At 35.4% G+C, this 26888-nt stretch overlaps 1 protein-coding gene and 1 pseudogene across 1 annotated transcript; both read right to left on the bottom strand.

The window, feature by feature from the left end:
* Positions 1-334: 334 nt before the first annotated feature.
* On the bottom strand, positions 335-3097 carry LOC107900807 (ras-related protein RABD2a-like; annotated as a pseudogene).
* A 10490-nt stretch (positions 3098-13587) lies between these two features.
* Positions 13588-17085, bottom strand: LOC107900808 (RGG repeats nuclear RNA binding protein A). Its single transcript, XM_016826519.2, has 7 exons — positions 16479-17085; positions 15165-15456; positions 14992-15057; positions 14729-14858; positions 14475-14630; positions 14311-14367; positions 13588-14042 (listed from the first exon to the last, which is right to left on the bottom strand). Exons 1-7 carry the CDS (start codon positions 16681-16683, stop codon positions 13863-13865), a joined length of 1086 nt encoding a protein of 361 aa, XP_016682008.2. The 5' UTR covers positions 16684-17085; the 3' UTR covers positions 13588-13862.
* Positions 17086-26888: the final 9803 nt, after the last annotated feature.

Genomic DNA, 26888 nt, shown 5'->3' with positions numbered 1-26888 from the left:
TTTTGTTTATATCAAAATTTCTAAACTAATAATTGTAGAATATAATTATAATAATCACAGTAATAACTTTATTTTAAAATTAACACAAATTCTAATTATTTATAAATATGTAATTATCACAATATTTTTTAACTAACAATTCTAAATTAAAAATCATAATTTTTTTAATTGTGAAATTAAAAAATAAAGAATATTCTAATAAGTTGAAAAGTTTGAGGGATAAGAAACATGTATGGTATCCTAAAGCGGGCTTCATATTCAGGAAAACTGGTAGTTGGTTACCAAGATTAATCGCAGTGCTTTCTGCTATCGAAGACCAAATTAACACGTAAAGTATAGCCAACAGATACTGTATAATTTAACCAACCATCATATGTTGTACAACCCTTCACATTAGCATTTGTGTAGAAATGAATGAGATCCTCTAAATGAGGTTTTGATCCATAAGAAATAAGTTTGCAACTGATGACTTAAGAAACATGTAAAATCTAAATACATAATTGACTCTTTTTTTTCTTTTTCTTTTTAAGAAGAGCAGCAGCCGCTCTTTTGTGCAACAGGCTGTCCCTGGATCTGTACGGTCGGAGGCCTTGCATTGTTCATGGCCGGTTGGCTCGCCATTCTGCATTCAGAGGCACCAAAGTAATTGGAAATCATTAGGCATCAAGACTTTGGTAAATTTCGTGACAATTAGTTTGTTCATCTAGAAGGTTCCGTAATGATAAACACAAACAGCCTAGTCACGCCATTCAACTGTACATACTTCTAGAATGGTAATGGCGTTTTGATGCTACTAAAACTAGTATTCAGGAAAAAGAATATGGATATACCTATCCTTGATGGAAGCAGCCATGGCCATGAAAGCCTGTTCCACGTTCATGGAATCTTTTGCGCTGGTTTCCATAAAAGGTATGCCGACTTCATCTGCAAACGCCTGAAGGAAGAAAAGCAGCCATATGGAAGAATGGATGAAAATGCAGCAAAACACCAACAATTAGAATTTGTAGATCATGGTGCCACTACCATAAATAATCTGGCTGCAGAGGTTCTCCTCAAAAGAAAATAATTTACGCTTAACACGTGAAACTAGCATAATACCTTAGCAGCCTTGTATGACACGACTTTGTTTTCTATAAGATCACACTTGTTTCCAACCAGTAGTTTGTTAACAGTATCACTAGCATAACGATCAATTTCATTCAGCCACTGCTTGACATTGTTGAAGCTTTCTTGGTCTGTCACATCATAAACAACCTAATAAGGGAGCCACCAGTAAATGGGAAAGAAAAAGTTATAAGAAAAGATGTTTATGAGAAGCATAAATAAGCAGTGGACGCCATAAAAATGGAACTGAAAGGAGAAAAACTAGAAAGGAAAAGATCACCCACAATTATGCCATGAGCCCCACGGTAGTAGCTGCTAGTGATTGTCCTAAATCATTCTTGTCCAGCGGTGTCCCACTGTACATTTAACCAAAGAGCAAACTAACTAGTAAAACGCAAAGTTAAACTGAAAACACACAGAAATGATTAAACAAAAAAAGGAAAAAAGGAAATAGCAGTACAGCATGCTAAAACATACAATTTGAAGTTTAATGGTCTTCCCATCCTGCTCCACAGTGCGTATTTTCTACCCAAAAAGAAAACCAGAAGACAAGAAATTAAAATAATTGCCATAAATTTGGCATTCAGAAATTAGTACCAAGGACTGGTTTACTCACAAAATCAACCCCAATGGTGCTCATGTAACTATCTATGTATGAATCATCCTGCATCAAAGAATTTACATAAATTGATCAGGTTCAATAATTAGTCCCACATAAACCTCTGAAAATATCCAGATATGCAACTAAAAGTAAAACAAGATTCTAATGCCAAAATGTAATCAGTCAAATCATGAAACCGTGTCATCACATGAAGGTATAAATTTTACTCCCAATATGCATGGTACATATGCAATGAGACTTTTTAATCAATTACTAGTGCAATCTAAACATCAAATACGAATGTAAAGATTGAAGGTAATCATATAAACATCTATTAATGTGCAACTTAAAAGTAAAGACATTTACTTTAAAATGCCAATTTGAGTCTAGAAACTTACAGCAAATCTCAAAAGGAGACAAGACTTTCCAACACCAGAATCTCCAATAAGCAAAAGTTTGAACAGATAGTCGTTGCGAAAGAGTGCAACCAGATTATAATAAAATACTTTTCAATGATGCAAAAACAGAACATCTTCAATTATACCATGCATAGCATAAAGTTGGTTTCTACAAATGTGCCAAAACCCCAATTCCCAAACATAGACATTTTTCAGAAACCACAAACTAGTCAGTAACAAAAAGTTGGACCACCAAATTAATTGCCCAAAGATGAACCCTTATAATCCCAAGTCATTGTCAAATTAGACCGAGTACATGTTTCCTACACCACTCCATGAAAAATAACACCACATCAGTTCCCTTCGAAGCGCATTCTCCGTAATTGTCCACTTGCCAGAAAGGGCAAGTGATGTTAGCTTTTCTTTTTTATTTTAGTTTCCAGTTCAGGAACTCTACTGCTGATTATCTTGTGTACTTTGAATGCCCAGTTTTTAGGCGCTCCCTTGTTTCGGACGGCAATGGGCATGGTTTGAATCGTACTCTCATTTAATCTATGAACTTCCCTTATATTATCAAGAGCCTATTTTCCACTTAAATCAATCTATGTGACAGCACCTGGATAACATAGAGGCAACATATGCATAATGAAGAACACATCAAAGCTCCCACCTTTTTTAAAAATTAAATTCAATAAAGAAATCCCAGCTGCAAATAAGACAATAATAGCAACAGAAACGTAATAGGAAATAACACATCAATTCCTTTCAACAGATCTAAAACAAAATCGCATTATATCCAGGGTTTACTTTTAACACCGACAATGATTGATAAACATAAGATTCATGTATTTTTAAGGTGACCAAATTATAAAAGAAGAAACATAAATAAATAAACAAACAGATAAAGGCTTAATCTAAACATACAAATAAAAAGATATATAATTAAGTACGAATAAAGAAAATTCCGGCAATAGACCACAGAGATCTAGTACCGATTTACCCGAGAAGTCAGCGGAAAAGAAGGCAGAGGTTGAAATGAAAACGACACGCAAGAGAGAGAGAGCCTGAAATAGTGAAAGCTGAGTCAGAGAGAGATAAAACAAATACACAGTTCAAACGTCATCAGTAATTCAACTGAAATGGGCCTTTGAATATTGGATCATAGATCAGATCCACGTTTATCAAGCTTCTCCATATGAACTTAAATAGGTCTTTGAAGTATTGTTTCATAAAAGGTAAATTACAAAATAGTCACCATAATATTTCTTTTACTTTTATTTTAGTTCTCCAACTATTGATTTTTTTTCATTGAGTCTGTTATGGAACAAAGCTTCAACGATCATTTCATATTTTTGTTATTGTCGTTATTTCTTTTAACTGTAAACACTACGTTTTATTACTAGTTTTAGTTGTATGGTGCGTTTTGGCTAAGGGGATTAACATTCTGCTTAAACAATTCATTTTGATAGGAACACCGTTTAATGAAACGATGTGGTTGGAGTAATTGTTAGTCTGTCATTTGTCCAACTCCATTATTTTGTTACTTTTAGTACCAATTGGAAGAGGAAAGCAGTTATGAAATTTGAAAATAGATTTTCAGTATCTTCTTCTTCATTTCTCTCTTAAATCTCTCTTTCTTTTCTTCTTTGCTTCTATTATATTCTTCTTCCATATCTGTCTCGTGAGAAAGGTGTTAGAGCTCAGCTGATTCTTATGGCCATCGAGGGCGTTACCACTAGATTGTAGAAGGAAATGGGGGTAATGCAAAACGAGCTTGCTTAGTTGCAAGTTGAGTTTACACAGTTGGATGTGAGGATTGATATGCGATTGAAGGACTTCTAAGAAGGAATCAAGTCTGAGGTTCGTTTTGAGGTACGATCTGAGCTCTATTCTTTATTCGAACAATATTTTAGGCAAACTACTCATATTACTGTTACTGGACTTGTTTCTAACGAAGGGAAAGGGATTTTAGGGGATCTTCTTCTGGCTTTCCAGCAAAGGAGCATCTAGTGGTGCCTCCTATGTCAGATCTAGGACATAATGGCGTGTCCTCTCGAGGGGGAACCTTGGATTTTGTGAGTACTCCATTTCAAGTGAATTGTCTTCATTTTTATGGGGGAAATTTTAGAGGGTGGTGGTCTAAGTTAGAACAGTATTTTGAAGTTAAGGGGTGAGAGATCATGCTAAGGTTCGAGTTGTTATGCTGCATTTACAAGGGAAGGCATTAGATTGGCACCAATTTTTTGTGCAGAGGCAATGAGGCCTGCACCAGTTGACTTGGGAGTTGTATGCTAAGGGTTTGAGGGAATATTTTGGATCTGACTCTTTCCTTGATCTTATGGCTAAGCTTGTGTTTTTAAGCAACAAGGATCAGTTGATCAATTCCATGATGGATTTGTAAGTTTGTTAAACCAGCTTTGTTCACCTGAGGCATATGCACTAAGTATCTTCACCAGTAATTTAAAACCTGAGATTGAGCAGTACATTCGATTGTTCAAGCCCTAAACTTTGGTTGAGGGTTATAATTTGGTTAGGCAGGTTGAGAGTATTGTGTTGAGGCCTTTTAGGAAGGGGTTAATTGTAAGTGGTAGGGCAAGTCCTCTCAAACCCTTGTTTCCCTCTCCTAAGGTACATCATGGTATTGGTGGTTCCTTTACAATAAGGGGTCAACGGGGAGTAATTTGGGGCAGCGAACTCCCTCTAAATCTCTATCTCAAGCTGAGTTGGAGAACAGAATGAGGGAAAGCCTTTGTTTCCAGTGTAGTTCTAAATATACACCAGGGCACAAATGTTCCAAATCTCAGTTGTATCAACTCATCATTGAACCACAAGTTGATCAAGACACTGATGCTAAAAGTCCAACATATGAGGATTTTCAATATTGTCCTGAACAATTGGAAACAACAGACCAGAAAACTGAAACTCCTACTCTAATGCTATATTTACATGCTGTTCAGGGATTATAGAGGCACAACACTATGAGATTTTCAACTTTCATTGACCAAACTGAGGTGATTGTCCTGGTTGACTTAGGGAGTATACACAATTTTATGGACTCCAAAGTGACTAAAAGGTTGAATTTGGCAATGGAAAAGGCAAGTACACTAAGGATGATGGTGGTTAATGGAGTTAAATTGTCAACTCAGAGATTGTGTAGAGTTGTCCAGTGGAAAGCACAAGGTTATAACTTCATAACTGATTTTCTGATTTTTCCAATTAAAGGGTGTGACCTGGTGTTGGGTATTCAGTGGATCTTGTCCCTTGGTTTCGTTATTTGGAATTTTTTAAGCTTGATTAAGCAATTTGATTACATGGGACAATGTTGTATTCTCCAAGGTACTATACTAGGATCCTTACAAATTGTTCATAGCAGCCAACTATCCAAATGCTTGAGCATGGTAGAAAATGGTCCATATCCTATGTTGTTAACTTCATGTGATCAGACTACACTTACTATGCCCTTAGTTCAGTTGCCCAAGACTTGCAAGCCTTACTCAATGAGTTTGAGGATGTATTCTAAACTCTTAAAGGACTACCTCCTAATCGATTACATGATCATAGGATCCCATTGATAGATGAAACAAAGGCAGTCAAAATAAGGCCATATAGGTACCTTGCAGTACTGAAGACAGAAATTGAAAAACTCATACAAGAAATGTTGCAAACTGGCATAATTCGTGATAGCAACAGTCTTTTTGATTCCTCTATGGTGATGGTGAAGAAAAAAATGGCAATTAGAGGCTGTGCATTGACTACAGACAGCTCAACCAACCGACCATTAAGGATAGGTTCCTTATACCTTTCATTGAAGAACTTCTTGATGAACTAGGCCAGCCAAATTTCTTTTTTAAGTTGGACTTGAGATCGGGCTATCATCAGATAAGAATGTGGGACAGGGATATGCACAAAACAACCTTTAAAACACATGAAGGCCATTATGAATTCTTGGTCATGCCCTTTGGCTTGACCAATGCTCCCTCCAGCTTTCAATCACTAATGAACTTAGTCTTTAGACAACTATTGGGGAGGTCAGTCCTAGTATTCTTTGATGATATACTTGTTTACTCCAAAAACTGGTTAGACCAATTAGCTTATTTGTAGGAAGTGTTACAATTTTTGAGGTTCAACAAGCTTTATGCTAAAAGAACTAAGTGTACCTTTGGAGCAACTCAAGTTAAGTATCTAGGACACATTATTTCTAGGGAAGTAGTTAGCATGGATAAGGTAAAAGTGAAGAGTGTTCTCAGTTGGTCTACTCCAAAATCTGTAAGGGAACTGAGTGGCTTCATTAGCTTGTCAAGTTATTATAGAAGGTTCATCAAGGGATATGGTTTGTTGGCCAAGTGATAAGGGGGTTGTGCGTGGACCAAGATCGAGTCGTCAAGTCACGGGAAACTCTTACGAAAGCTCTAAACAATCAGATCTGAAATGAAACAGAAAATTAAAAGATTAGAACTTTGAATTTCCAAATCTGAAATAAAATCCCCAAATCAGCAAAGAGTCAAATTGAAAATAGAAACAAGTGTTAATAAGGGTTCTTGAAACCCTAAATGAGGTTGCGATTCTGCCCAATTGAACACCAAGATAGTTTTCCCCAAATTTCGGCAATCTAATTTCACCTAAAAAGAGTATGGATGAATCGACAAGAACCCTAGAAATTGGGGATTTTTGGCTGATTCTTTAAGATAGGAAAAAAGGCTGGAAACACAATAAGAACAGCAAATAAATTAGATAAAGATTCGGCACAAGCAGAAATAAAGAAAGAATTGACAGCAAGAAATTAAAAGATAAGTCTTGAGAAGCCTTGAAATCCCGAAAGATCTCACAACTCCATTCAAACAGCTCTAATCTCCCCTTCAAAGAATATCAATGGCAAGAAGAAGGCTGAAGATGGCTCCCACAATCAAAAGATTGTTAAAACAGCTTCTAAAGAAAACCCAAGAGAGAATTCTTGGAGAAAAACTCAAAGAGAATTCTGTACTTAAACAAATCTGAAATTTTTTATATAATTGAGAAGTTAATAACAAGGTGGCCGGCCAAGCCTTTATATAGGCCTCTCAAGTGTTTTCCTAATCTAATTAGAAAACTAAAATAAAAAACTCCTAATTATTTTAATATGGAAATTCGACCAAGGGTCTTTATTTGGTACTCTTGAACTGAATATTTACATAAAAATTTAAACTAAGTAAAATAAATAAATAAATAAATATAAAACTTTACAACTTGGGCCACTTTGACAATTTGGCCTAATTTTCGACTAAGTATGGGTGGATTTCTTGATTGGGCTTGGAATCTTTTTATTGGGCCTTGCTTTCAAGAATTTGGGATTGTGATCCATCTCCTACCGAAATTGAATCGTTGATGCTCGTAACGGAGATCCAATGCGCTTTAGCTGTAAGATTTGGTTTCTTGGACCAAGGTTCCCAAGATTTGAAATCTTGATTTTCCCGTTCTTTCGTGTACGCATCTAAGGCCTTGCTAACAAACTCCTAAATGGTCCCATTTAGTTTGGAACGCATTTGTCGGGCCTTTGATCTCGTATCACCAAGCCTCTCACTACTTTGTTGAAGAAGGATGTTGTATGGAAATGGACTGAGCTTGCAGAGACAACCTTTGAACAGCTTAAGAAAGCCATCTATCAAGCACCAGTCTTGGCTTTGCCTAATTTCTAAGAGATCTTTTGTGTGGAGACAAATATGAGTGGACAAGGGGTAGGAGTAGTTACGTAGCAAAAGGGAAAACCAGTAGCCTTTTTCAACAAATCCTTGGGAGTTAAACATCAGGCTCTGTCCACATATGACAAGGAAATGCTAGCAGTGCTTTTAGCAGTCAAAAAGTGGAATCCTTACCTGATTGGAAGACACTTCCAAATTAAAACAAACCACCAAAGCTTAAGGTTTCTGTCTGAGTAAGAAGAAATTACCCCCTATTAACAACAATGGGTTGCTAAGATGTTGGGTTATGATTATTCTATTTCTTATAGAAAAGGAGTCCAAAATATAGTGGCAGATGCCTTGTTAATAAAGTTTTATGAGCAGAATCACTAATTTTTCTAGTGTGTGGGGAGTATAAGACCTTCTTGGTCTGAGCTATGGGATCAAATTGTGACTTTTTATGGAACAGACATCAAAGTACAGCAGTTGTGCCAAGAACTCCAAGAGCAACCCCAGCTTCGCCTTAAGTATTCTTGGGATGGTAGATTACTTAGAAGGTTGGGAAAAATTGTGGTGGGACACAAGCACAAACTCAGGAGGCACATATTTGATCTTTTCCATTATAGTTCATTGGGAGGCCATTCTGGCATACATGCCACTAGGCATAAAATATCTGGCCTATTGTACTGGAAAGGGCTTTCCAAGGATGTGAAAAGATGAGTTCGAAAGTGTGTTACATGTCAGAGATGCAGAGTTGATAATTCAGCTTCTCCAAGGCTGTTGCAACCACTTCCCATACTAGAACGAGCTTAGACAAGCCATAAGTATGGATTTTGTAGAGGGCTTGCCTACTTCCAAGGGGAAATCCACAATTCTAGTAGTGGTGGATAGGCTAACCAAGTATGGCCACTTCATTGCCTTGGTTCATCCCTTCACTGCTTTGACAGTAGCACAAGAATATCTAACCCAAGTCTACAAACTTAATGGTATGCCAAGTCAATTATGTCTGACAGGGACAGGGTTTTTATTACTAACTTTTGGCAAGAGCTCTTTAGGCACTTAGGCACCAAACTCCAGATGTCTACTGCCTACCATCCCCAAACTAATTGCCAGACAGAGATCCTTAGCAAATTTTTAGAAAGCTATCTAAGGTGTATGACTGGTGAAAAGCCTTTTAATTGGGTGACCTGGCTACCTTTGGCAGAGTGGTGGTACAATACCACCTGCCACTCAGCCATTAAAACCACCCCTTATGAAGCATTTTATGGTCAAGATCCTTCCATTCACCTACCCTACTTTGCTGGTGCTTCTCGGGCAGCTACAATAGATAGAACTTTGCAACATAGGGAAGCCATGAGGAAGATTATGAAGTTTCACCTGAAACGAGCTCAAGATAGTGTCGAAACCTTTTTTTTAAAAAACAAAAAATTTTTAGGCCGTCGACTTTAAAAAAAGTGAAAATTTGGGAGTCGCCACCAACCTTTTATTGAGGTGTGATTGGATCACCTAAAACGGCTTTGGTCTATGAGTTTTAGAAAAACGGATCCGGGAGTCGGTTACGTACGATGAAGGATTAGCACCCTCGTACGCCCAAAATTGGTACCTAGTTAATTAATTAATGTCTTAATGTCGAAAATTTGAAGAAATATAATCCTTGGAAAAAAAACTTAAAAACGTTATATATTAAAACCTTTATCCTTTCAGAGAAAGAAAATGCCACACCCAATACGTTAGGGCACAACATTCTAATTTTCCCCAAAAAATGAATTAGGCCAAAATACTAGTGCAATAAAAATTTAAAAGAATATCCATTTATTCAAGATTTAAGAAATCGCGGCCCAATACGTTAGGGCACAATTCCTTTAGAATCCCAAACTCAGAATATTTCCTTTATTATTTTTTTAAAAATATTCATTTCAAGAAATCAATGCGTCACATCCAATACGTTAGGACACAACGTGTTGAATTCCCAATAATGAGTTCTTTATTTTTTTATTAAAGAGAAATGCTCGATTGTTAGATTTAACGAAGAAAATTGGAACCCAATACATTAGGGCTCAATTTCCTTGAAAATCTTAAATACGAGCATTATCTCAATTTTGAAAAGTTTGAAATCGAGTAAAAAAATGATGTGATGCTATATTAAATAATGCAATAGTAAATATCACAGTGGCATAGAAATAATATAAATAAATGAATAAATAAAATCAATATACATAATAAAAATAATCACATACAAAATATCAAATAAATGATCAAAATAAAAAAAAATCTTTTTAACATATAAACGAAAACATGAATTAATAATCGAGTGAAGAAAATAAACAAAACATAAAGAATAAAAGGCACATAATATATACATTGAAATTAAAAGTCATACACATAATTTACATATGGAATATTGGGCTATGAAACTTATACATACATGATTCATTTATGAAAATAAAGGAAAAAAATATAAACTATAAAGTATATTAAAAAACATATATTTGCATTGTTTAAAAAATAAATATATTCATATATATAAATAAATAAAAATTGGTTAAAAATATTAATATGTATACATACATATATATACTAAAATAAATATATACATATAGATTATAAAAATAATTACATAAAATAGAAAATAATAATTACATTATAAAAAAAATAAATATGCGTATGTATATATAAGTGTGTACAAAAAATACATATGCATAGATTTAAATAAAATAATCAAATATGAAAAGGAGAAAAAAATACAAAATACAAAATATAAATTAATTAATAAAAATAAAAAAACTAATTTGAACTGTAAATAAAACATTTGGGGCAAATCCGCGAATAATTGAAGATAAAAGGACTGTATTGAACGCGAGTACAATCATGGAGGGGCTGGAAGGAAAATTTCCCTTTCCCTCTAAACGGCGTCGTTCGATAGGGATCAAATTGAATTTTAAAATAAATTAGAAGGGCGAATTTAAAATCAATAAAAATTTAATTGTAAAGACACTAAAAGGCGGAGGGGCTAAAAGCGCAATTTACCCCTCCGCATAAAAACACGCGGATCCTGTATTGGGTCAGGTCGGATTCGAGTCGACTCATGCCCAAAATGGCGTCGTTTTATTGGGGCACCACCGTGCGCGGCGGCCGGAAAAGGAAAAATTCCCTATTCGACTCATTCGGCGCCCCTTAACCCGAATCTGGACACAAAACCCGCAAAACACCACTACTAGAGCCTCAAATATCCGAGAAACCTTTCGGCTTCCGACTGTTCACGGCGGTTCTGGGCACCACTCAGGTCGTTTCTTTCCTTTTCTTATTTCATTTGCATGTACAAAAATAAAAATAAAAAATAAAACTAACAGTAGAAAAAAAAATAGTTGATATCAACCTTTTTATTCTTCGATTGAATCTGTGATTTTATTTTCTTGCTTTTGCGTTGTAAAGAATGCTTTTTTTATTGATTTCAATCCAAAAATCCCCCCGATTACAGTGCATCAATGGCTCTTTTATAGCCGAAATAATAAAATATGCAAGAAAGAAATCTGCTTGATCTGCTTGATTTGATTTTGCAATCCTTGATTTTCTTTCCTTTCTTGTTTGTTTCCTTGCAGGTGAAGATCGTGGAGATTCGAAGCATGGTTGCAGCGGCCAAAGTTCAACCTAAACCCCTAGGGTTTTTGAAATTGTTTTTGGGCCTGGGGGTTAATTTTGGGCCCCTATTTATTTTAGGTTTGGGCCATGTAGGCTGGTTCGCAATTTGGGCCTTGTATTCTGAGTTTGTAATCTATATTTACAAAAGGGCGGGTAAAATTTAGGTATTACAGATAGGATGAAGCAAATGGCTAATAAGAGGAGGTCTAAGAGGGAATTTAAGGTAAGAGATCTAGTTTACTTAAAGCAGCAACCATACATGCAACACTCACTAAGGAAATTCAAAAATCAGAAGTTGTCACCTAGGTATTTTGGCCTTTTCCCAGTGGAAGTTAGGGGAAGACAAGTTGCTTATAAGTTGATTCTGCTACCAACAACTCGTATTTGTTCTACCTTTCATGTTTCCCAGTTGAAGAAACATATTAGTTCAGCAGTGAGTTCATTAGTGTTGCCACCAATGGGATTTGATGGTGCCCTCCTTAAAGAACCAGTTCGAGTGTTAGATAGATGAATGACCAAAGAAGGGAATCAAGCTATCATAGAGATTCTGGTAGAGTAGGCTGACACGTTTCCTGAAGATTCTACTTGGAAAAATTTGAAGGAGATTTAGCAAAGGTTCCCTACTTTTGATCCTTGAGGATAATGATCTTGTTTAGGAGGGAAGGTATTTGTTATGGAACAAAGCTTCAACAGTCATTTCATATTTCTATTATTGCCGTTATTTCTTATAATTGTAAACGTTGCTTTTTATTACTAGTTTTAGTTGTACAGTGCGTTTTGGCTAAGGGGATTAACAACTTGCTTAAATGATTCATTTTGATAGGAACACCGTTTAATGAAACGGTGAGCTTTGAGCAGTTGTTAGTCTGCTAGTTGTCCAAGTCCATTATTTTGTTACTTTTAGTACCAATTGGAAGAGGAAAGCAGTTATGAAATTTGAAAACTAATTTTCAGTATCTTTTTCTTCATTTCTCTCTCGAATCTCTCTCTTTTTTCTTCTTTGCTTTTATTATCTTCTTCTTCCAGATCTATCTCGTGACATAGTCACTCAACTTTCTGAAATAAAATATTTTTGTCATTATTTCATCATTGGCTATTAGATGAGTGACGAAAAGCTGGCATGTTTTATTGACCTAATAATAAATTTAACCTTTCAATATTTATATAATCTATCAATTTGATCCAAAATTTAAAAGTTAAAAAAAAAAGAAAAATATTTAAAAAAAATCATTTCTTTTAAATATTTCTTAACGCACCTCTAAAACCCACTGAATAAGAAAACTATTTAACACCATTCGTATTATGCTCATTTTAAATTAATTGCATCTTCGTGAAAATGGTAAAAGAAATCAAGTTGACTTATATCCTACTAAAAATCACATTTTAAATTGATATCATATTATTTAATTAAATTCATTTAAACAAAAAAATTTTAAACGATTACAAAACATTTATTTTGATTTTTTTCTTAATTTAAAATATACAAAGATCTAATATTCGAGTAGAGAAAACAATACAATTTGAAATTTTTCATGAAATGGAAAACTTTGGAAATTTTTTTTTCACCTTGTATTTTTCAACTTGGACATGCCATCAGTAACTTCCAAACTTAGATCAAGATGGTTCAAGCATATCGGTCAAACAACCAAAGTCTCAAAAAATCTAATTCAAGAAATGAAAATACAAATTGAATTGAACAAAGAGAGAGAACTTTATCAATTCAATATCCAATGGGAATGTCTAAATTCATCTCTCTAATACTCATCAGCTTATGGTCATTTTCCTTTTAATCATTTCATATACATTTTTTCTTTTTATTTTTTAATACATATTTTTTTAAAATTTTTTAAAATCATTTTTATAACTTTAATAATAAATGAGTGTCCAAAATGAGATTTTACATATAAACTCCATTCCATTCAGATTCGGTTAAAATATGCCATATAAGTATCTCTATTATTTGAAAATTTAAAATTTAATCCATGTACTAATATTTCTAATCTCTCAAAATTAAATGTTGAAATGCAATCGCGATTAAAAGGCAACAGAATTCATCTCATGGAAGCCAAAGAGTGGAGACAACTCAAGCATGGCAAAAGTAGGAATAGAGAATCATAGGCTTTACTTCCCCTGCATCACTATTATTCATCTTTAGATTCAGGGGAACACAACTAAAATGGTCGAAAACAAGTAGCAAACTAGTTCCATCTATTCCAAAAGAAAACTGAGCAGTGAGCAATAACAGTAAGATCACAGCATAACAATAGTGGGGGCAATAACCCCAAAAAAACAAAAAGAGAAAGAAAAACCCTGAAACATACATTTTACAACATAAAATTCAGAGATACTTTGGCGACAGGAAACCAGATTATTTTATCTTATTCCCAGCCCGAAATTAAAAGGTACCTAAAATTCCAATAAAACCCATGGATATCATATGTGGGGTTCTAATGGAATCTCACTTCTTCACTTGCCCCCAAGAGTTGGGAAGTGCCCAGGGTCTTCAATGGATGGTGCTGCCACATCTCTTGCGGCATTACCTCCACCAAATCCTCTTAAGCCGCGCCCACGACCGCGTCCACGTCCACTTGGATTATAGTACCTCTCCCCTTCAGCTGGCTTCAGAAATTCATTAATGCTGACAGACTACCCACCACCACATGTATACGGACCATCAGTACATGCCAGCAAAACATATAAATGCAAGCTACAGATAAACTTGCACAAAACAGTAAAAGCACATATCCAAGCTTTAATCATGGAAGAGAAAGGGAAAAAGGGAAAATCTTAAATCAAAGGAGTCTGATAACAGCATAAACTAAGGCCCCTTAAATACAGAATAATCGCATGATTGAGGTTCAAACAGGAAAAGGGGCAAGTTATGACACAGGCAAATAAAAATAAGTATAAATACCTTTTTTGTTCTCTCTTCTTTCTCATAAGCCTCTTTTCTCTTATCTTTATCAGATCCCTGTAGAAGCCAATTATAGGGAACAAGTGATTAATACTACATATTTTCCCAATAATAAGATGAAGTCATTAATGACGAACTTCTCAAAGTGAATCAAAGGGTCTTACCAATTTGATGAAGACCTCATCATTACTCTTCTTGTTTGAAAGCTGCTGCATAGATTCAAACTCCTTGGCATCTACTTTTCTTTCCTCGATCTTGAGAGCCTGCAGATCCTTCCTCTTCTCTTCCAGCACCTTCTCATACTCCTCAAGAGTCATCTCCTATAAAAATGCAATATGAAAGGTTGAACAAAGTAATAGCCAAATTAGCAGCTATCATATATAATTAACAAAAGTTGCAGACGTCAATAACCCTTTACCTTATCCTCGGGCTCTTTTTCTTCAGGCTCGTTTGAAGCACTCTCCTTGTTAGCATCTCTAGCATCCTCTTCTCCTGCTGGCTTTTCATCACCTAAATTCCTCTCACCTTCATTGGTAACTTCAGTCACCCTTAACAATAAAAATACAATATTTCATTTCATTTTATGATTATAATATGGGAAGAAGAGTGAAACAAAGTGATATTTTATTGATTTTACAATAAAATTGAAGGTTGTGATTGTAACTTCTAGAGATAACTCACTGAGCAAGTTCATCAGTCTGAGTTCCCCAATTTCCACGACCAGAACCTTCACGTTTGAGCTCATTTCTGCAGACATGAACAGAAAGCAAAAACATCAGTTTTGAGACTTGGCTAAAATGCTGACATGCAGAATATATAAAAGCTAATGTCAAACAAACGCTTCTTTCTTTTACCCGCGCCCAGTCCCACTACGGCGTTCATACAACCTGCGAGGTTGCTCCCCATCTGCATCTTCCCCATTACTGAAACCGACACGGCGACCACCACGGTAAGGTCGAGGACCACCATAGCCACGCCTTTCAGAGGGTTTTCCACTCTCTCCATCTTCAGGTACAGCACTATTGCTGAAGGAATTCTCATCATTTGCAAAATCACGTCTGTATCCACTGCTACCAACACGACCACGTCCATATCCTCGCCCACCACGGCCTCCGCCACGAGCACCTTCATTCTTTGCCTCCCTCACTTTAAAAGAACACGACATCAGTGATAAGCCCAAGAGAGCTATAAAGAAACTATAATTGACTATTAGATAAAAAAATATTTCGAGTAACTGTGATAACTATCAAGATGATATCAAAGCTACAACTATCAAGCTTCAGTAAAAACAAATTGCATACCAATGCATAAGCACTTTGAAAAGGAGTAAAAAAGAACTCCTTTTTGATGGAACACCAATTGACACTTTCAGAGAATATGATATAAAAGACAAAAGTTCCCCACAGAATGCAGATTTCATTTCTATGGTTAAGGCATGCACCTTTGGCACTGTGCCTCAGCATCAAACAACAAAAGTGCCTCAAGACCTCTTGGCAAGATGCATTGGATTAGAAGTTTGCTTGATTGAAGTTTTCTTTAGTTTCATTCATTTTTTATTTTATTTTTCATTAATTTTACCTTTACTAAGAAGAGAAGAACACTACCAAACACTCTACTTCTCAATGCTTGATTATTCAACAACAGACATGAGATCCAAAAAAAAAAAAAACCATGCACATTGGCCAACAAAAAATTGTACATTTCATTTTTTTGTAGGAGAATGAGATTAAAGTTTGATCTATCTTTTAGAGGTGTATTATCATGACCATATATCTTAAGCTTTTATACCACATATAAGGATTCTAGTAGCTTGAGTGCAACTTGACAGCATTGGATTTCATTTTAGAAAAGAAATAACAGCAACAAACCAATATGCGTTCCGGAATCTTTTGCTCTGTTCACTATAAGAAGTAAGTCTATACAGATAAGAAACTCTCAATGATTATATTCCAAGTAAATAACCGACAACAAATACTCTTTAACAATCAGAGTCCAACTGCACTTTACAAGAAACGAAACCGAAGCAGAATAAACTTAAACCCACTAAACCCCCCCCCCCAGAGTTCGACCATTAAGAAAAGGAAACTTGAACTTAACACAATCGGGTAAACTCAAGACCCAATACAGAGAGCAGAAAATAATGAGTCACTCTGATAGAGAAAACTTACCAGCCTGTGCAGGAGGGAGAGGCTTGGAGGGAAGCTTAGCCTGAGTTGCAGGCAGCGTCTTAGCTTGAGGCTTTGCTGGGCCCTTCTTTGGAGCAGCAGCAGTGGCAGTGGCCGCTGCGACGGCCTTTTGCTGAGCAGCGATCAGCAATGATAGTTCCCCAGTGTCGTCATCCCCCAACAAATCAAAAGGGTTCAAACCAGCCATTTCTTTTTTTTTAATGAACAATCCACACTAACCACTTCCAAACCCCTTAGAATCTTTCTTTTATAATAACCACAAAATCCCTTACTCTTACAAAACTTCCATTAGATTTTTATATTATGAAACCAAACCAATCTTCTAATAAATTAAAAAAAAAAGTTAGAAGAGGTACTGTAGAAAGAAAAACCCTAGCCGCAAAAAGGATAAGAGTTAAGAGTATAGGACTCTTAGAGAGAGAGAAAGAGAAACCTAATCTGACAGAAAAAGTCTCTTTTTCTTCGCTATGGTTTTTTTTTTTGAAATTTTTTTTGTTGAGTTCCTTGTACTATTAAAATTAAAAAGTTAACCTCTAAATTTTTATATTTAAATATTAAGCTCTTGTACTTTTATTATGTATTTGTGTTCACCAACCCAAAACCTAGATAAAATATAAATTGCCTACCTGTGACTCAGTTGGGCCTAACCAGTTGGATGCGTGTAGGTCTTGTAGTGGGGGTTCGCTAAAGGGGCTCGCAAGGGTAGTTTGCAATCCCAGTTCACATGTGCAAGGAGTTCGTATGTGAGGGCTACGAAGTCCAGCAAACAGTCCAGAACAATACACGTGTCCAACATGCATAGAGCCTACCAAGAATGTCAATTCCATGAACAATAATCATGTGTATAAATATTTGATTGTCCCCTTCAATGAGACACAACAAAAAAAATTCAACAATTGGTGCGGTGAGCGTGGACATATTTTCAACCAATGAATTTCTTTTCAGTTTGATAAAAATTGCCAAAGTTATGATGGCTTACCCGAATGAAAATTTCCCTTTCTATCTTTCACTTGGACAACTTGGAGCTTTGAGTTATTGCAGCCAACTTGCTGGAACGGACTTGTTTGTCGACTAGTTTGCTGATCGGTTGAAAATTCTAAGTAATGTGGCTCACCTGAGAGTTTCAAGCCCATTCGACTTAAACCTTCCTTCTGGTCACGGATTGCCACTTCCTTCCAACCAATAAGCATCACCGCAACAATTCCTTGCTCTTTAAGAGTAGATGAAGTTTATGAGGGAACAAATGGCTGCACAAAATGCATGGTTTGAACAGCAACAAACTTTTCAACAGAAGTTATTGAAACAGAATGAAGAACTTAAAATAAAGGTACAATCTTGATACGAGCCAAGGAGGTGACACTCAAGGGGTTGTTTTTCTTAGTGGTCCAATCACTTGAAGCAAGACACGACAATTAAAATCAAAGATGAATGATTTTGTCCAAGACTTTGTTACTACAAATTTAATTCATCATGTTCGTGACATTGACAAATACGGGAATGCAATTCACTGGACCAATCTTGGAATAGTGAAAGCCCATAAATTGGTGGATTAATCTTTTATGTATCTTATTATTATTTACTTAATTCTCATTGGTTGGGATACATCATTTATGAGTTAAGTAATTTTATTAGTTAGGTTATTATTTATTTATTTTCTTAGATAATTTTAAAGAGTTTTATTAGGATTCAATTACTCTTTAAAGAGTTTTTATTAGGATTCAATTACTCTTGTAATTTGCCTATAAATAGGCTTGTTTTCTACACATTAGGGGAGATAAAAAGGAGTATTTGTTTTCTTCCAAATTTGTGTGAGGCAAATTTTTGAGAGTAGAGTGATTCTTCTCTTGCTATTAGTTTGGAGTTTGTTACTTTAAAGGGTATTTCGGAGTTACAATTATTCAAATTTCTTTCCCGTTTATCGGTGTTTCTAGAGGTTCTTCTTTTAGGGGTTTCGTAGGGAGTCGCTCAATCATTGGCGTTTTTGGTTACAAGTTAACCAAGGGTTCCATAGGGCAAACCTATCCTTTTTTTTCTTTTGTTATTATTATTATTTAACTAATTTTATTTATTCTCGTTTTATTTCTAATTTGTGTTTCTCTTGTGTCTAGATCCGGGTTTCCGCATCAAATCTGATGATTTTGACTTTCACGATAAAATGACCATGCAGGATGAAGGCCCAGGCTTGTATGTGAGGGAATGGCAAAATGAGATGGATGCATTGTGGCGAGATGTGAGGGCATTGCCTCCTGAGTCTAGGGACATGGACTGGCTTTTCTGTTCTAACAATCCATTGGCCCCTGAGGTAGCAACAATAAGTCTACTGCGTGATTTTAAGGTCTTATGTTCGAGGGTAAGAGAGACCTACGAGCCTACTTGATGCAATATAACGATTATATGAATGTAATGGAAGCCTTGGACCCTACGAAGTGTAAATCTTTTTCCACAACGCTTAAGGGAAGTGCGAATGATTGGTACTTATCTTTTCTTTAAGGCTCAGTCCAAAGTTTGTCCCAATTGGGTCAGATATTTCTAAGAAGGTTCAAGGCTCACAGAACAATCATGAGTACACCTATGGGATTAATGTTCATAAAATAGAGAGAAATAGAGTCTCTCTAAGATTACGTGAAGCGATTTCATGCAGCAACACTGAATACGAAGAACCTTGAGGACCAATGGGCTATCGATGCCTTCATCATAGGGTGCAAAATGAACGTGTACAATACTCCTTACTGGTAACAAGCCTCAGACTTTAGCGAACTTGTATGAGTGGGCTCACAAGTTCGCGGAAGCAGAAGATATTAAGAGAACGGTGCGTGGCACATTTCAAGGAGATGGTAGACAGTTCAGAAAGAGAGAAAGAGCTCGCAGTAGGTAGGGGTAACCCAACTAGGCTCTGCGTGCCCGAGCTGATAGACAACAGAGAATGCAGGTATAGGGTAATTCTCCCAAGACTCTTCAGGGATCTCAACCCAAGCAAACAAGAAGGTATATATCTCAAGGTATGTTTGAGGCCTACACTCCATTGAACGCTACTCATGTATACATATTGAACCAGGTAAAGAGTTTAGGTAGCCTGTTTAAGCTATCTCTTATGAAGCAGAGTTCCAAAAGGTTAAATTCTAGGGATAGGTGTGCTTTCTATAATGATGTGGTGTAGAAAATCGAATATTATTTTACTTTGAAAGATGCTATCGAAGAGACAGTAAGAAATGATGAGCTCGCTGAATTTGTGGATCAAGGTACTATTCATGTTATTGTAGGCATAGATGAGGTCTGAGCAAGTTCTAATGCGAAGAGAAAAAGCCAAATGATGAGTGTTATGATAGTAAATCCACCTAAAAGGCATATCAACAGGGAAAATGGAATATTGAGTTTGGTAATGACGATGAGAAGTTCATGTGTGATGAAGAAAGGAATGACCCGATGGTAATACCTGTAACAATCATAGGTTTTGAGGTGAGAAGAATATTGGTTGATAGTGGGAGTGCGATAGAGGTTATAACCTAGGAAGCTTATCAAAAGAAGGGCTTGAAGGAACAGGCTTTGTCCAATGCTAGTCCGCTATATGGTTTTGCTAACCACCCAGTTGAGGTAAATGGTTCTACCACTTTGCCAGTCACCTTGGGAGATAGTGAGCATACGACTACAGAATATGTCTAGTTTATTTTATCGTAGACAATCCTGTGGCGTATAATGCCATTTTTGGGTGCTCGATTATAAGAACAATAAAGATAGTAGTGGTGACATTTCGTATAAAGATCAAATTTTCGATAAGGACAATTATGGGGTTCAGGCGATCTAGCCAGCGAACAACGAGACAATGTCACATGTTGTTTGTGAAACAGGCATGAGAGTCCGCAACTGAGGGGAAGAGTTCGTAGAGCACAAAGCTGGTTAGTCAAGCCTTAGACTTAGATAGACTAAATGTGATGGATGAAGAGAGAAAAGTAGTAGAGCACACAGAGACTTTACAGCTATTTTACGATGATGAACAAAGGAAAATTAAAATTTCATCAATATTATTACCAGAAGAAAAAGACACTTTAGTTCAGTTTTTGAAAGTGGACTCCGATGTTTTTGCCTGGTCAGCAGTAGATATGCCAGGGATTGACTCGTAAGGTAATTGTCTATAGGCTAAATGTACTTCCTGAAGCCAAGCTTGTTAAGAAGAAAAAGAGAAAGTTTGCTTCACAGGTGATGGAAGCCGTGAGGCAAGAGGTAGCCAAATTGTTGTCGGCAGGTTTTATCAGGGAAGTTGAGTATCTAGATTGGGTCACAAATGTGGTTATGGTGAACAAAAAAAATGGCAAATTGAGGATGAGTATTGATTCCACCAACCCCAACAAAGCGTGCACTAAGGACAACTTCCCTTTACGCTCGATTGACCGTTTGGTTAACGCTTCTTCAGGTCACAAGTTCATGAGCTTAATGGACACCTTTTAGGGTTATAACCAAATTTTGTTGGATCAATATGACCAGGAGAAAATAACTTTCATCACTGAGGATGGGTTGTTCTGCTATCGGGTTATGCCTTTTGGCCTCAAGAATATCGAAGCAACCTATTTGAGACTGGTGAACAAGATTTTTAAGAAGTAGATAGGGCATGGTCTTGAAATTTATGTCGATGATATGTTAGTAAAAAGTACAACCATGGAAGAGCACGTGCGAAACTTGTCAGAGGTGTTCGTAGTTTTGAGGACCCACAAATGGAGTTGAACCTTGAGAAGTGTGCTTTTGGTGCGCGAGCTGGTAGGTTTTTAAGCTTTATGATCTCAGAAAGGGGGATAGAGGTGAACCTGAAAAAGATTCATGCTATCTTGGAAATGCCTCATCGGCAGACTATCATAGATATTTTGTTCCTCACAGGAAAAATAGTGGCGCTTAACAGGTTTATCTCTAAGATAGCAGATAAATGCCTTCCCTTCTTCAAAGCCATGATGACCTCCTTTTTGTGGACTGAGGAGTGTCAATCAACCTTTAAAAAGCTTAAGTCATACCTCACATCCCTACCACTTCTGAAGTTACCACGAGTGGGAGGGACCCTCTATTTGTACTTGGCTACCTCATAGGAAACAATTGCAGTAGTCCTAGTTAGAACAGAAGACGTTTTCCAATTCCCAGTTTACTACGTCAGTAAGGTACTCTAGAACGGCAAGCTGAGGTATTCAAAAATTGAAAAATTTATCTTTGCTCTAATTTTTGCAACTCGTAAGCTACGCCCCTACTTCTAGGCTCATTTAGTTGTCGTCATGACTAATAAGCTTATAAAAGAAGTTTTATCTAAATCTGATACTTCGGGAAGGGTGAAGAAGTGAAGTATCGAGTTAGCTGAATTTGGCATGGAGTTTGCCCCGAGAACAACCATAAAAGGACAGATATTAGTCGACTTTATAGTCGAGTGCTCTTTTGAAAAGACTGTTGATCCAGTAGGTAATATAGTGTGTAACTTGAAATATAGAGCTATGAATATTTTATGAAATTAAACGTGTATAGTACTCATAATTTCCTGTGAACAATTGATGAACAACAAAAATTTATGTAACACCAGTATTCGTCACAAGAATAGGGATTACGAGAATGCTACAGCAAGTTAATAGAAATAAACAGGTAAAAATCATGATCATTACAATATAATTTCTCAAATACCATAAAGTAATTAAATTACAATAATAACTTAAACTTACGAGGCTTAAATCAAGCTTAAAGGGACTGAAGAAATAATCTTAAAATTTTCAGGGACTAATTTGAAACAAGTCAGGAAATTTTAGGAAAATATGAAAAAATCAAAAACAAGGGACACACAGCTGTGTGACATAGCCCAGGCCTTGTGAGTATTCGAAATTGGGATACATGGCCGTGTCCCAGCCCGTGTCTTAAACCATGTAACTCACTAACTTGATACACACGATCGTGTCGCAAATTGTGTGCCATATAGTGTAACTCTCTGACTTAATACACACTACTATGTCGCAGACCGTGTGATTCACTGACTTGTTACACACAGCCATGTCACAGACCATATGTGGCACACGGCCGTGTGGTAGCCCGTGTCCTAGGCCCTGTGCACTTAAATGAACGTTAAACATTAAGTTTACCATTTCAAGGTTTCTTGAACACTAAGTAATCCATTTACTAGCCATTGGACTTATTCAAAATTCCATTAAACCTGCTCAAATCATGCTAAATCAACCATCTTAAATGCCTAAACAATGTACCCTCAATGGTACCGCAAGTATACATATTTATACAAACATATAAATCATCAACGATTCATCCATTCAAAATATATAATCTTATCAATTTTAAGCTAAATACCTAACCTTATAACTTGCTAAGTTAATATCAAACATGTATCATATTTATTCATAGCAAAGCTTACCAAAAACTTAACCACAACTTCACAAAATGAACTATATTCACCACCAAACCTAGCAATCATGTAACAATCATCATATTACAAGACAACATCGATTAAAAGATTAACTAATTACATGCCTTATAGATATATATACATATCAAACGAGGTTATTGACATAACAACTAATTACATGCCATATAATCCAAAATAAACGTTCAAAAACTACTGAAATCAGAGGGACAGTGTGACTTGAGTGCTGATCTGATCATTCAACCCTCAAAAGTATCTATAAGAAACAAAAATGAACACAAGTAAGCTTATTGAAGCTTAATAAGTTCAAGAGACAGAAACAATAAATCTTACTGAAGTAAATATAACAATTTAATCAAACATAATTCAACAACAAATGTTTCCTGTCATCCACAATTTTAAACCAGTAAATTACATAGTTCAATTTAAAGCTCAATAATAATTTCCGGAAAACATACATCTTCATAACAGAGTCAATTCAAGATATCTAGTACATGTCATGCCATTCAAAGTCATTAAACATGTTATAATACAATAATTTACGACTTGATGGACGACTTACAGATACGAGTACATAAGTAATCCAACCAAAACACCCCAAATGCTCATAAGAGCTAATCCAACCGTTAACACGCCAAATGCTCATGAGAGCTAATCCAACCAATAACACGCCTCGACACTAAGTGCCTAGCCTGTAGGCTATACATCTGCCCCTCATAACACGCCAGAACAAGATAGTATAATACAAGGATTTGCAACAAATGTTGAACCTCAGTATACTCAGGAAAAATATATAAAACACACCACATCAATCTCTACTCCAATATCTGCATAGCACGCTGTCATTCAGTTGTTCTCTATCTCGCATTCATTCGGCCCAAGTACCAAAATTCAATAACATTTTCCCAAACAACTTTACATCACCAATAGAATAATTAACATCCACTATTTCATACCATATCATCATACAATTCATATAGATATTAAATTAAAAATCAAACGAGCTTACCTGGACTGAATTGTAATAATTGTAAAAGTTTAGGGACTATTTTGTAATTTTCCCCTTTTTACGTAAATAAAAAAGTCTTAATCTAAAATGTACAATGTCCCAATTATTAGCTTACATTTCATATTCTAGTTAACTCTGCATTTTATACCCTTTTATGTAACACCCCTAACTCGTATTAGTCGCCGAAACAAGGTTACGAAGTATTACCAGTATTTATAAATCAAGTAAACCGATATTTCTCATCATATAGTATTCACATCATAAGACAATCTTAATGTCCCTTATATGAGCTCTCGAGGCCCGAAATACACATTAGAAATAAATCAAGACTAAACCCAGTACCCAGAGAATTTTTTTTTCAAGAAACATAAAAAATTTTCAAAGGTGCTGGGGACACATGCCCGTGTCTCAGGCCGTGTGGGCATTCGAAATAGGGGCACACGGCAATGTCCAGCCGGTTTCCAAACTTGGGAGCTCTCTTACTTGGGTCACACGGCCAAGCCACACGCCCGTGTGTTAGGCCGTGTGAACATACTGACTTGTACAAATTTCTAAGTTACAGGGGACACATGGCCGTGTCACTTGACCGTGCGTCAGACACGGCTGAGACACACGTCCGTGTCTCTACCCGTGTGGACGAAAATAGGCCATTTCAAGACCACATTTCTCACCCATTTTTGTACCAACCTAAACACAACATTTTAACACATCAATAAGCCATAACAAAGTAATCAAACAAGCCAAAATCATGTTTTAAACATGACATATCATCACAAATACCCAAATTCTCAAACTTACCTATTTAATCAATCTAGCAATTCTACTAAAGTTTACCACAAATTAAATACATATAAGCATAAATCATTCACACACAAATCACAAATTTACTTCATTTCCAAACCAAAATATATATTTAAATTGATTATATAAACAAAACATCACTCCTGACATTTACACAAGCCAAACTTTAATCAAATCCACGTCAACCCTATACATGCCATATAAACCGTATTAAATGTTTCAAAAACTACCAAAATAAGCTAGATAGTGTGATTTGAGTGTTGATCCGATCGCTCAACCTTTCGATAATCTGCGAAGGTAATAAATAATACACATAAATCAATTAAATAAATCTTACCGAACCTACTATAACAAATCAATTAAATAAAAATCATTCATGTAAACTCCCTGTCAACCACAACTTAAATCGATGAATACACTTGTTTCAAGTCAATACTAAAAATAAATAATATGTCTTTCGATTTCAATATATAAATCACCTTATCAAATCTTTCCCAAATTGAAGAACGACTTACGAATAAGAGTACATCGTTTTTAGAAGCCCGAAAGCTGAACAGAGGCTCATAAGAGCTAAACAGAAACCAATAAGGGTTGAACAGAAGCTCATAAGGGTTTAACAGAAGCTCATAAGAGCTGAACAGAAACTCATACGAGTTAAACAGAAGCTCATAAAAGCTAAAAAAAGTAAAACACGAGATTTCATAACAAATGCTGAACCTCAGTTTACTTGGGTAATTTGCTGTCGTTTTCCTCCAATATCTCCATGCACCACATAACGAATGTACTCAAATCTCGCATTCCATTTAATCGAATATTCAATACAAAATTATAACTTCAACAATAGTTCATTTTCAACAATAGAATAAATATATATAATACCATTCATCAAATCAATATAATTATTAAAGCTTAATCGTACGAACTTACCTGGGTTAAATTGTAATATTTGTAAAAGTTTAGGGACTATTCCGCTAATTTTCCTTTTTCACAAGTATCTACAGGATCTTCATCTAAAATATAAAATTACTCATTCATTAGCATATATTTCAGTTCCAATTTATTTCACAATTAATACCCTTCAATTTTCAAATTTACACAATTATCTCAAACATTTACAACTTTTTTAATTTAGTCCTTTAACTAGTTAATTACAAATTAACTAATTTTCATCAATTAATAATTTATCTAAATATTCTAGGCTACTATACAACTCTTAATTAAACATAAATTTAATACCAAACCCTAATATTTTAACTTTTTCACAATTTGATCCTATAATCAATTTTTAACAAAATAACTTTAAAAAATCATCATACAACAAAATTAAAACTCTAAATCCATGTTATTCATGAAAACCATCTATTATTAATCAACGGTAACTTTCAAAATTTCTAGTAAAATAAAAAACTAAGGTAGGATTTAGTTGTACCTAATTGTAACAATCTCAAAAATATAAAAATTACAAGAAACGGGTAAGAATTAGACTCACGTGCAGCAAAAACATGAAAAACCAGCTTAGAAACTCTCTCCCATGTCGGTTTACTAAAGTTGAAGAAAATTGTCAAGATTTCTCTTTTAATTTCAATTTGTATGTTTAATTTCATGCAAATTACAATTTTTCCATCCATTTACTTTATTTTATTATTTCATACTTACATGCCATCCCACCCTTTTATTTTAGGCATATTTACTCCTTAAGTCCTCCCTTGTTTATTAATTAAGTCATTTAATCACTTATTTCTTATAATTTGCAAGTTTTGCACCTTTTTCAATTTAGTCTTTTTTAATCAATTAACTACAGAAATGTTAAAATTTTTCAACAAAACTTTAATACTATCTTAATGGCACTTCGTAAATATTTATAAAAATATTTATGGCTCATTTTATAGAAACGAGGTCTCGATACCTTATTTTTTAAAACCAGTTGACCTAGAATTTTACCATTCTAACCTAATAATTCATTATAAAACATAAATTACCAGTTCAAAAATCTTTCTAAAACCACATTTGACTCGTAAATACTAGATAATAAAATTTACGAGGTTACTTGTCAAATTTGGTGGTTTCGAACCACTGTTTCCGACACCACTGAAAATCAGGCTGTTACAACTCTTCCCCTTTAAGAAATTTTGTCTTTGAAATTTGTTACCTGAGAATAGATTCAGAAATTATGACCTCATTGATTGTTCTGTTT

Source organism: Gossypium hirsutum, chromosome D08 (assembly GCF_007990345.1).
Source record: "Gossypium hirsutum isolate 1008001.06 chromosome D08, Gossypium_hirsutum_v2.1, whole genome shotgun sequence".
Classification (NCBI taxonomy): Eukaryota; Viridiplantae; Streptophyta; class Magnoliopsida; order Malvales; family Malvaceae; genus Gossypium; species Gossypium hirsutum.
This window is presented reverse-complemented; position numbering and strand designations above follow the sequence as displayed.